The 13,449-nt window shown below is 32.9% G+C and overlaps 1 protein-coding gene across 1 annotated transcript in view; it reads left to right on the plus strand.

Annotated features, from left to right (window-relative positions):
* The window catches only part of LOC139495754 (eukaryotic translation initiation factor 2D-like), a 44,423-nt gene that overhangs the window by 12,345 nt on the left and 18,629 nt on the right, over window positions 1-13,449 (plus strand). The window contains exons 5-9 of the mRNA XM_071284128.1: window positions 6,325-6,432; window positions 6,852-7,159; window positions 10,010-10,127; window positions 10,705-10,750; window positions 11,390-11,487. Coding sequence (XP_071140229.1) covers window positions 6,325-6,432; window positions 6,852-7,159; window positions 10,010-10,127; window positions 10,705-10,750; window positions 11,390-11,487 — 678 coding nt within the window. The remainder of the gene's footprint in view (window positions 1-6,324; window positions 6,433-6,851; window positions 7,160-10,009; window positions 10,128-10,704; window positions 10,751-11,389; window positions 11,488-13,449) is intronic.

Below are 13,449 nucleotides of genomic sequence, written 5' to 3' on the forward strand. Positions count from 1 at the left end.
ACAACATGATGAAAAGAAAATAAATTAAATGTTTCTTAATTGCAGTTATTTCTCTGTGCCCATTATTAACACTTTTTTTTTTCACATACACTGTTTTTATCTTCCTATTTCAAAATATAATTCTAGGTGAATTTCAAGATTCATTTTCTTTCAGGATAATTTGTTTTGATAAATAGCAGGTATTCTATTCTAGGGTTTTACTTTTCATTTACCAGAGGGTTGTCACAGAATAAATGGATTGTTTCCATTTAAGAATGTTATGTGTAGGGTTAAGAATGAGAGCATGAATTTGTTTGAAATCATTTCTTATGTATTGTTTTATGTTCAGATTTCAATTTATACAACTGAAAGTTCCTGGTTATCTATTAGAAGTAATTTACTGCCATCTGATTATTTTTGTTATTTCTCCAGTTTTTTAAACAACACTGTAAATTCTTCTTCTGTTACATCAAAGTGCCTTGAAGAGACAATATCAATAAATATATGTCCATTGTCAACAAAATGTCCCTTTCAATGAACAATTATGAGAAATTAAAAAGTCCCAAAACTCTTTTCATATATTTTATGACATCCTTGTCAGTTGGTAAATAGTTGTCTTTATATTGTTACCTATTCTGACATCGGACTCAGACTTCTCTTAAACTGAGTTTTACTGTGTGTATTGTTGTGTGTTTGTTTTTTTCTTCATTGGCTAGAGGTATAAGGGAAGGGTTGATATCTCAAAAAACATGTTTAACCATCGGAGTTTAGTATGACGTCCATTATCACTGAACTAGTATACATATTTGTTAAGGAGCCAGCTGAAGGACTTCTCCAGGTGTGGGAGTTTTTCTCTGCATTGAAGACCCATTGGTTGCAATCGGCTGTTGTCTGCTCTATGGCCAGGTTTTTGTCTCTTTGACACATTTCCCATTTCCATTCTCAATTTTAATCAAACCATATTTCAAATATTTTTGTGATAACTATTCTTAAGTATATCTACAGTTTCAAGAAATCTGTACAATGCAAATCAATACTTTTACAAAAGATATTAAAATTTATTCCGTCAGTGAATTAGATTCCACTTAATATGAATATTTGTAAAGAGAAGGGGTATACTTACATGTACTATTGAGACAGATATCCACCAGAGACCAAATGACATGGTTATAAGCAACTATAGGTAAAAAAAACGTCATGGTGTAGCCTTCAACAAGGAGAAAAACATATACTGTGAAGTGCACAATTAAATGTCCTGACAAACTCACTGGGAAACATTTCAAATGAGAGCTTTGACACGGTGGGTATGGTTGTCCTGCGAGAGAACGTACTGTGCTGGTGATTTGGTCCTGTCAGGTGCTGATGGGTCCTGATTCTGTGCTGGTGGGTTTGTTTACATTGTATCAGAACGGCAATAAAACGACTGTTTTGTTGCTTAATTTTTCTCTGATGCGTCATAAGTACTATGCAAAGTATATTACAACAATATTATATTGCAAAAGTCGTACAAGTTCGTTAAACGGAATTGTCCTGACGCTGTGCTGGTGATAAGAAAAACGGTCCTGGTACTGTGCTCCAATGTCCTGGTTCTGTGCCTTTATATTTTAGTTAAAAGAAGCATATATTCAAGATCATTGATGCTGCATTGTTATTGACTAATTAACTGTTGTCTGCTTTCTTGAAATTGACATTGTTGTGAATCTGTTTACTGTTATTATGAGAGAAAAAATACACCTATTTTTTTTATTTTTTTTTTTAAATTAACTGTAATTTTATTTATTGGCCTGTTGATGGAACCCTTCTTGTCCCTTTTAAGATAAGAAAATATGTTAACGATTTTCGGGATTACGATCATTTTGCAAGATTACCAAAATACGTTGTAATTTATACAATACTTATATAATGCAGATGATGTGGTATGTTTGTTGTCAATGGAAAAATTTCCGTAAGAAACCAAAGAAAGTATGTGTTAACAACCATACGTCATCGTACGACGTTCAACAATAACCGATAAAATAAAAATGTAAAAGGTTTTGCATAAAAATGGAGAGCAAAAATATAGAACAAAAGACTTACTGAGCGTTTGAATCATATGTCTTTAGCAGCTTTAAACACATTTGTTTGTGAACAATTGAGTGCTGACTATAAGAAAGACAATAGTATTGCGGGTTTGCTTGTTTTGGGTTTTTTTCGGGGATGGGGGGTGGGGGGGGGGATAAGTTAAAGCGAGGTTACAGTGAAAGTTTTAAGCTTGGAATAGTTTCCCGTAAGATTTAAAAGTTGTATTTTAAAAGAAAAATGTATCTTATAGCTATTAAGAATCACTTGCTGTATCTGTAAGATATTTTCAACATCTTTTTTTTGTCTGAAGGGTTATCAGGTATTTTTTTTCGAAAACCTAGTACACACTAACAAAACTAAGATTTCTTAGCTTTTTCATTTCAAAATTCCAAAATAGCTTGTTAGCTAAACCGTGAGGTCATTTTTAGGTAAGGTAAAGTACCCTCCTTTCGAAGTAGCCTGGTCCTACAGACAGAAAGATGTGTCATTTGTCGGACTAGTCTACTCTTAAAGTAGGGTAGTTTACATAACTTACAATGACTTTTCTGTTCAGCAAGCAAGATAACCAAAGTAATCCCTTTGTCTACACACTCATTGAAATTGGCTGTAATATTGCAAAAGTTCAAGCGATAGGGGCAAACTTACCCAGTAAAAAAAATCAAAATGTCTATCTACCTTGCACATTTTAGAAAATTCAGATCAGATAACGAAACTGGGTCCAGCAACATTTATAAGCAATTTAAGATTTTGACCCTCACAGTTTCCATTCACCACAAATATTCTCGTTACAACGAATCATTTAAATACAAAAATACGAGTTGCAGCCTTTGGTTATCTATTTTAAAATAATTGTATACGGATAAAGATATGAAAGGCAGCAGGGTCACCTGGGTGAGGAGTCCATGTCATCTGAAATAAATGCTAAGCATATATCTAGATAGCGACAGATAACCATGACATTAAAAAACTCTCTTCTTTTCGATTTTTTTCGAACAAATTGACACATAAAATGAATTATATAGTATTGTGGGATTTTTAACTTGTGTTCAATTCATTGGTTACACCTTTTACTAGAATAACGATCCTGTCAAGTATGAGCTGGGTAAAATATTTCAGAAAAGAAGATGGAAATGTGAAAGTTTCGGTGCGTCAGGTGCAACAGCATACGAACAGCTAACATGCCTCGTCAGGGTGGAAGCTAAAAAGTCCACGAAAATTTGATTTAAAACCTTTATTCGTTCCAACAAAGTTAATGATATTTTGTTGAGGATTTAACCATCTACGACAACAAGATTTTTTTTTAGAATTTACAGCTCTTCTATAAATACATGCAAAGCAAACCTTGTTTAAATTGCTTGTTATGATTGTTTGGATGGTTGTAAACGACAGGTAAGTAGTATGTTTACTATATACTAGAATTTGTTTGGACAATAAACATTAACTTCAATTCCTGTCAGTTTGTATTTGTCCAATCAAATCCCAGTATGTATTGAAACTCCGCCTACCTATTGTTTGAAAATATCCTTGGAGCAAACATAGCAAGCAAGTCAATCAAAGTTATTTTTTGCATGCTTTTAAAGAAGAGTTTTACTATATAATGCAAAGAAGCGTTTAAGTCTTTCGCCAAAAAATACTATCAATTTCTTTTTGTCCTATGTAAACTTCCGTACCATTTCCTTCCATTCATGATCATTAAATTGAACTGTAAAATATTTCTTGGTACCTTCTTAATTCCTTTATAAGTCTTATGTAAACATAATTATGACAATAACTTTTGTGAGCACAAGATCCACTGCACACTTTTAAATAAAGTTCTGCTTAATCAAACATTAAAATGTGAACTTAAGTTTTGAGACTTTTTTAATCGACACGATTGGGATTTTTGCATATGAGAACATGTTTTATCTATTAGTTGAAAATGCGGCTTTGAACTAGCTTTCAGTACCTGTGAGCATTTGTTGTTCAATAATGTGTGTCTTTGTGTTATTATTTTTGTGATAAATTGTTGTGTTGCTACACCACTGTAACAATGAAGGAGGAAATGGGGGGGGGGGGTGAGTAAGTGGGGAGGGGTATGCGGAGCGCTAACAAACATGTCTATGCAGTATGGGCTTTGATCATTGTTGAAGCATCAATGTAAGGGGCATTTAATATCTTAATAAAACTATTTTTATTTCAGATAGTATATATTGTTATCTGATATTGGACGAAAGAGGTTGCCCTTTTATGTAATTGTGTAATATAAGTAACGATCATTTGAAAACACATATTAAACAGCCAAATGGATGCACAAGAGCTAAAATAGGAGTCATAGATCCTATTGACAATAATTATCTGCCCAATTTTATTGATTTTGTAACATTTGTTTCAAATATGAGCAACTTCTTATCCAAAATCACCAGCACCGTATCAGGACCCACCAGCACAATGACAGGACCCACCAGCACAGTATCAGGACATGAATAAATTGAAAAAATGCTAAATTTTAATAAATTGCAATGTTTTTTCACAAAATAGTTTTGTCGTGTGGATTGCGGTATAGAAAGCGGACTCTATGAGCATTTTTGTTTTATTTTTTCAGTTCGAGATTTTCTGAAAATGAGCATTTTTGTGTTACGCTTACTGAAACAGTTTAGAGGGTCAACTTTTTAATGCTTTACATATGAACCCATAAGAAACAAAATTGAAAAATCTCAACTGTTTTTTTCAATTTTTTATGAGTGAAAACGTCAAAAATCATCATTTTCGTCTTTGTTTACATTTTTTCATTGATCACCAGCACCCGTCAGGACCGAATCACCAGCACAGAACATTCTCTCGCAGGACAACCATACCCACCGTGTTTGATTTACACTCAAACAATACACTAAAAACTACCTTTATTCGACAGACAGGAATCAACAACACACCACTAAATACAGGCTCTTGAAGGCTCATAACAAGGCACAACATAAAAAACAAATTGAATCATTTGATAAAAAAAAAACTAAGGAAAAGATGAAATCTGTGGTACATTTGAAGTTCAGTGCTTATTATGTAAAACTAGCATATTAAACAAGTTTTTTGTTCTGTGATATATAATACAATAACCATAATCAGCTGGTCAAAAATTTTATCATTATCTTTTCAGGGCCTCTTTAATTACTTTGACTTGACCTTTTTAACCGGATTTTTGTGACAAAAATGTCGGTTATTGATTTTGGGATGTACGGCGGGCGGGCGGCAATCAAATGTTGTCCGTCCATTAACTCATGAACCGTTCAACCAAAGCTTTTAAAATTTTAATATGTTGTTACTGACAACTAAATGAAGGTCAAGTTCATTAATGGCGATTTTGACTTTTACCGTTCAGGAGTTATGGTTCTTGAAAGATTGAAAAATGGAGTTTCCAGTCGTGTCCGTGCATTTACGCATGAACAGTTCTACCAAAGCTTCCCAAATTTTAATATGTTGTTACTGATGACAAAATGGAGGTCAAGTACAATAATGACGATTTTGACTTTTACGGTTCAGGAGTTATGGTTCTTGAAAGATTGAAAAATGGAGTTTCCAGTCGTGTCCGTGCATTTACGCATGAACTGTTCTACCAAAGCTTCCCAAATTTTAATATATTGTTACTGATGACAAAATGGAGGTCAAGTTCAATAATGACGATTTTGACTTTTACCGTTTAGGAGTTATGGTTCTTGAAAAATTGAAAAATGGAGTTTCCAGTCGTGTCCGTGCATTTACGCATGAACAGTTCTACCAAAGCTTCCCAAATTTTAATATGTTGTTACTGATGACAAAATGGAGGTCAAGTTCAATAATGACGATTTTGACTTTTACCGTTTAGGAGTTATGGTTCTTGAAAAATTGAAAAATGGTGTTTCCAGTCGTGTCCATGCATTTTCTCATAAACCATTCCACCAAAGCTTTTGAAATTTTTATATGTTGTTACTGATGACAAAATAGAGGTCAAGTTCAATAATGACGATTTTGACTTTTACCGTTCAGGAGTTATGGTTCTTGAAAGATCGTAAAATGGTGTTTCCATTCACGTTGTTGCATTTACTAATGAACCATTCAATCTAAGCTTTTCAAATTTTAATATGTTGATACTGACTACAAAATGGAGGTCAAATTTGATATTGACGATTTTCACTTTCAGCATTCATCAGTTATGGTTCTTGAGATATTGCCAGGACACAAATAAATGTTAATAAATCCGGTTTGCTGTCGTTGTGACAGCCTCTTGTTATGAATTTTTGTAGTAATCCCAAAATATACATTATATTTTTGCAGAGCACCAGTTGCTGTAGGGAGAGCTGCTTTGTCAGGCAGTGACATGTTTGATTCAGCCATGCGTGGTAAAGGTGTACAGATAGTACATTTATTTGGAGATGACCTGTGGTACAGTTATTTCATTGTTTGTGTCTTTTCGTTTCCTTATATGGTACAATGATAATTTAATAAAGAAATAAGTAATATAGATATTCTAATTCAAGAAGTGTAGGAAATGCCCAATCAATCTAAAAACTTTCTACTGTTTATGATAATAATGAAGCGTTGATTTGAAAGTTTCTCACTAGAACCAATGGTAGTCTTCTAAAAAGACAAAGAAAGCTAATTATTTATCAAAATATAAGAAAATAATGTTTATTATATTTTCTGACACAGAAGTTGTTTTAAGGCAATGTTCTGACTTATGCCTTGTTCGGTTTAGAGGAAGTACATAGTTCATTTAGGTATTTTTTTACTTTTTTGACATATTTACATGGACAGACTTGTTTTCTTGTTATTTACTGTTTTGATCTATCGATAATTTGTAGGTCATTTGGAGATAAATCACCGATACCAGTCATACCTGATGGCATGTTAATGATGAATGAAGACAGTGATTCAGACAAGAATGAACAGTCGAGTAGTACTAAGATGGATCAGCAAAATGGTGATTCAAAAGTGACAAAAGTGACAGGGGATTCAGGAATTGACAGTCGGTTAAATGCAAATCAATCATGTAACTCTGGTGACAATTGTGAGCTTGATCAAGCCATGAATAAATGTAGTGAAAGTTTACACCAATTAGATCTGAAAAATGGTTCAAACAACACTGAAGAGGAAATGATTGACTTATTAGGTATATTATAACAAAGAAGAAATAAATTACTCAACTGAAAATATTAAAGAAATGTGTTTTGAAAATATCAGTAAATGGACCTGCAGGAAGGAATTGATTTGATTCTTTTAAATAGCTGATAAAAGTACATGTGTATGAATAAATAACATGTACCACTATTTATACCAGATTGATTTAAAGGTTGAAGTTTTTATTGTTTTTATCTGTCTGCCACTAATAGTAGTCTCTTAGGTCATGATGATGATGTGTAGTTTTTAATGTCCGGCTATCCTGTCTGGATATTCGAACTGATATACCTATTTTCAGTTTTGGGTCTGTCTGTCCCTTGGCTTTCATCTTACTCCGACTGCGATGTTGTGGCTGGTACGGAGTATCAGGCCGTTCTGTTGAGATGGCTGCTTGCATTGCCTCTTTCGATTCTATGCTGACAGGCGATGTATGTGGTGGTGTGCGCAGTAGGTCTGGGTCGTTGATGTCAAACCCTTCATCAAAATCGATCCTACTGTGCTTGCCTCTGTCTGTTGTGTAGGTGTAGTAAATCAGGTGATGACAGGCCTTGTTGGAGTTGTAGGGACTGGTGACACTATCCCTGTTTATTACAACTACAACTGGTTTCCCTTTGTACTTTGTTGGTGTTAGACTATGGGGTCTCTAGCTTGGTCTGGGTGATGTGGTCTACGCTGATGGTTTGTAAGAGTTCTGTAGCAGGTACAACAGCTGTTTTGGTGGCCATCCACTGGGCGTAACGGTTAGCTTTGCATCTCTTGGTAGATGTTGGCTTGTTCTTACTTTTCAGGGCCGGCTAAGGTTTCCTAGATGAAGTATCTGGTTCCTTGACCTTGGCTGAACTGAGACTTAGTCAGAACTGGTGGTGAATTTTGATTCCGGCTCTTTCCATCTAACTTCATTGTTACCAATAGGGCTTTCAGTTCCTAGCTAGTTCCTTAATGCCTGTCAACGATGTGTACGATTTTAAGTTCAACTCTTAGGTCATGACACCAGTGCTCTTGTTTATACATGTAACTGTACTAATTTTTATACGACTCCAAAAAAATTTTGGGATTGTATAATGGTAAGATGTCGTCGTCTGCGTCATCTGCGTCGTCTATGCGTCTGCGTCGTCCGAAGACACATTGGTTTCCGGATAATAACTTTAGTTTAAGTGAATAGATCTTCATGAAATTTTTTCAGAAGGTTCAATACCACAAAAGGAAGGTTGGGATTGATTTTGGGGATGATGGTCCCAACCGATTAGGTAGCAATACACAGTTAGGAGTTTAGTTTCGCATTTTGGCCCCTGTGGATTTTTTAAATAGGAAAGTTATTGTGTAATAAAATTCATTTTTAGACAGATGAGTGCTAATTTAGCCTTCAAAGATGGTTTATAAGTGCATCAAGATTATTTTTTACATGTTTTATGGGCTGTTATCTGTTTGACAATCCTTATTTTCATAGCTAGACCGGCCATCGGTCCAGAAATTAATGTACTGTTTACAAACACTCTTTTTCTACACGAAGTTTTTGACGCAATTTTACAAAAAAATGAGACGAAAGACATATGATTTTCATTGGATTTGCTGAATGATATATGTACACAGTTTCAGAAAAGGTATTGATTGAAATTCTAATTTTAGCCAAATTTGGGGGAAATATGTGACATCTTTCCCCCCCTTTTTGCAATATTTTATAACAAATAAATGCAGATTGTTGCCATGGATACACCAAAAAGAAATTAAATTTTACCATTTTATATACTGGATATAAAATCTATGGAAGATTCTGATTACATACATATGCCCATATATGACACAAACAGTAAGCTTGATATTGCAAGAAAGCAATGAAAAGGGGATGGTAAAATTCATAAGGGCACATTTTAGTATTTTTTCCTAACTGTTTATTGCTACCTTAGGAATTAGGGGCCCAAAACAAGCATTTTTCTAGTTTCAGGATAATAACTCGTGTAGAAGTATTTCAATTGCTCTGAAATTATATCAACATGTTTAAAACCACAAGTAGAAGGTTTGGATTCATTTTAGGGGTCATGGGGCCAAAGTTTAGGAATAAAGGGCCAAAAAGGGGTCAAAACAAGCATTTTTCTAGTTTCAAGACAATAACTTATGTGTAATTGTATGGATCTCTCTGAAATTGTACTACAAGGTTCAATACTGCAATGGAAAGCATGGGATTGAGTTTGAGGGTTATTGCTCCAAGGGGGTTTCAAAAAGTTGGGAGGGGGATTTTTTTGTTTACGATTTTTGAAGGGCTTCCTTTTTTTCAAAATTTTTCAAATTTTGAATTTTGAAAAAATTAAAGAAGAAATCTTCAATTGCACAGTATTGTGCAATAGATTTGTTAGATCTTTGACCACATTAACTTTGTGACAAAAACCTATATTATGTCAAAAATTTGATCACAATCCAAATTCAGACAGAATCAAGCTTGAATATTGTGACCAAATTTGCCCCAACTGTTCAGGGTTCAACCACTGGGGTCGTATAAAGCTGCGCCCTGCGGAGGACCTGGTTATACAAAAGCCTTGAGTTTATGATGATCACAAAAATATAATCTAAGGCATAACCATATACATAATGATATATCATTTCAACATAAAATGATGCTAATGTGGATGAAAGATTTTTGTGAGACATTTATATAAGGGTATGACTCGTATTAAATTTTGCCAAAACTTGATGTAAAATTGCCATTTCAGGTTAATATGACAATTCTTACATCTTCATATTTTAATGGCTATTTAAATGCCTCATCCTTTCTTGCTTACACCATATACTTATTTGTTTAAATCCCCCCTTTTAACACTTTATATGTATTTACCTTTTAAATTTGTAGATAATATGGATGAGTTGTTAGATGTTTGTTTTAAGTGTGCAATAAAGTCATCAGTAAAGAAGTCAGATTTACCCTTACTCACAAGTGCTTTCTTTAAAAACCATATGGTTAAATTTTGGTAAGTTACTTTTAGTTTGCCTAAACATAGTTTACATAAATGTTAGTTTGCCTAAACATAGTTTACATAAATGTTAGTTTGCCTAAACATAGTTTACATAAATGTTAATTGGCCTAAACATAGTTTACATAAATGATAACATCTATGTGCATGTTTACAGCCAGTTTGCAGAAACTAATTAGCATACAAAGATATAATAAAGTATGTAGTTACACCTAGAAGAGACTGAACATTACAAAGAAATTGTTGTTAAGTGAGATTATATGACCCATGTTGCATTTGCCCTGCTATTAAAATAAAAAAGAAATCAGTTATAAAGAAAAAGAGAGAATGATCATACAATTTTGTGTAAGTTCTATGCCCCACCAAAGGAAGTAAAAGGATATTTTGTGGTCAGGTATATACATTTGTCCATCCTGAAAAGGTTAAAATTTTGGTTTTCCATTACCTGTCAACTTGAAATTTAGTTCATTATGTCTTTAATTTAGTCCCCAACTACCTTAACTGTATCTTTATAAGAAAAGGTCAATAAAAAATGCATTAATTTCTTAAAAAGAAAGATTTTACTGTTTTTCAGTCCACCAGGAAAATTGTTAGATGTCAAGAAGTCAAGTTATAAAAAGGTAATCATTTGGTGTAATTAAAGATCAACATTGAGGTTTGTGCTTTTTTACGACAATAATGATTGTTATAATTTGTAAAATTTAAGATAAGAAATAAGTGATTGTATGTGGTATATTTGTTTACTAAATTAAGATTTGTATGCTAGGATGTATTTAAATTTGCTCCCCTTGGTTTGTGTATGATTTCTTAATTATTTGTTAAGTAAAAATAAAGGAAGTTTTTTTTTATATAAATATGAACAATTTTATGGCAGTCAGTTTCATTGCAAACCAAACTGTTGCAAGTATCTTGAAAGCATTATCACCTGGTGTTAGAGCAACCGACAGTGCCTTTCTGTCCATGCATACATCAAGGCTTAAACAAATATCATGTAGTGTTGGTATTTCTTTAAGTCCAGTGGCAAATATATATGATGTTATCAGGACTACAAATTATCATAAAATTCTGGGGATAGATCGTAAAAATTAAAATGTAGTAAAAAAGGACTATAATATTCTCACTATTACTGATAGGCAAATCTACAAATTGATATACTATTGAAATAATAGATTTTTGTCCAAATACAAATAAATGCAATTATCCATAATCTTACAACTAATGGAAGTTGAACTTGAATAAAGAAGATTTTTTCTTTCCAGTTATCCAAATTTTTACAAAAGATGCAGAAGGATGGTTATATAAAAGTAAAAGAGTTATCAAAGGGTGCTGACAGTATAGTGGAAGTAGATAAATCTCAGTATGTAAAAAAAATATTACATTTATTACATTTTTGTCTTATGAGCTACTCTCACCATACTTTGTTTATCAGCAACACCTCAAAAAACAGCATGAAAGCACATGAAGTTGTTATATTCATTTTTAATCTAAGTTTCGGATGTTTTTGATACCAAAACACAAAATGAACTATTTTCTACTTACACCATATGCAGCTCCTTGAAATGAGCTTGCTTTAACAGAATTCTTCTATGTTTTACAGATTTTTTATACAGGAGATAAAGTTGTACATCTCCAACTTAAATTTTTGATCTGAATGATTTTTCAGGTTTTCATATGGAAACATTGACTTAAAGGGAAACTTCGCAAAAAAATCAAAAATTGATATTATGTTTATTCTGTATAAAAATGCTCAAATTCATAGATATTAAAGTTTTATTCTGCTAGATAAGAGATCACCATCGATTTTAAATTTAGAGTATCAATTCTATGCTGTCAGCCATTTTGTCACCTTCTCCGATTTGCAGTCACGATATGTCTAAGGACCAAAACTACAGTAACCCGATGTAGTCGTAATTGCGTGTCGATATCTCGTCAATCGTACGGTTGTTTTATCCGACTAGTTAACTAGTTAATTAACTTGATACGGAAAATTTTCTTCTTTTCTTTTTAAATAACCATGATCTGTTATTTTTAGACTGATAATATAGGAATTTAATAGTGAAAAAGTCAAAATTTCAAATCATAAATAAGTCTTCCGTGAAACTTGAATTGTTTTCGGAAATCTAATTAGTTCATAATTCTTTTATGTAATAAACTTTATTCAAATAAATTAGGATCTTCGCTCCACTGATCACCCGCATGGCTAAAGGTATTACTCCCAAAGATATTGTAGGGGGTGTGAGGTGACACGTCCAGGTATTCAAGCGATTTCCTGTCGAGTTTGCAAATTCATGCATCTTTTCACTTCTTAGTGTGTTGATAAGTGTACACGGCCGATAACTTATAACTTTCCATTTTGAACTATTAGGTGTATAATATACATCTCTATCTTGCGTGTCCGAAAGTGATATTACTAAACTCATACGCTTGTTTATGAATAACATTTCTGGTGAAAAGAAAATTATTTATAAAAATATAAATAATACCAAAAAAAACCCAAACAGATTTGATGAAATAAAAATCTATATACGTATTTTTTCCAAGGGTAAATTTGGTAAAATGTAATATATACCCGTTGTCAATGGTGAAGGCCAGAAATATTGATTTAAAAAATGTACGCACTTGTCGACCATTCGTATATACGCCTGGATTATAAGTTACGGACCTATAGAGCAAATTAAAACATATACAATAACATGTATACATAGAACATAAGAAAGAAACATACATTTTGCGTAAATTGGGGTAAAAGTTTTGTAAAATGACAAGTCCACGTATGCCAACAGTATGTAATCATCAAATGACGATAGACTATAGTATACCAAAAGAAGAAGAAGAAGAGATTTAAATACAGGTCGATATATAACTTTATTTGGCTCATCGAAGTTATGGACATTTATATATCAGTTAGATTGTTCTCGAAAAAAGGAAGAAATTTGCCATCATCACAATTGTTCCGACATGCATGTAATATATACGCAACTGGAAGTACACTTATACCGAGGGATGTGAATATTTTCCAGGAAAACTATAGAGTATCAAAGTTTCAAATCAATTTCGGGATTTATATTCTCTCTTGATATTCAATGACAGCAATTTAAAGAATAAACTGCTTGTCCGTTTTAGTGGTATTCTTGCCAGTTGAAACAGACTTATAATTACATTAAAAAATAGGGAAAGATGACATTTAATTCGTTCATTTTTTTTTTAATACATCGTTGGTCAAATAGCTAAAGTATTATATAGTTACGATGGGAGACAAAGAGTATTTTAAGAAGGACATTCCCGATTATGTATAAATTTTGTTGATGTTTTTCACACT

Source organism: Mytilus edulis, chromosome 1, assembly GCF_963676685.1.
Source record: "Mytilus edulis chromosome 1, xbMytEdul2.2, whole genome shotgun sequence".
Classification (NCBI taxonomy): domain Eukaryota; kingdom Metazoa; phylum Mollusca; class Bivalvia; order Mytilida; family Mytilidae; genus Mytilus; species Mytilus edulis.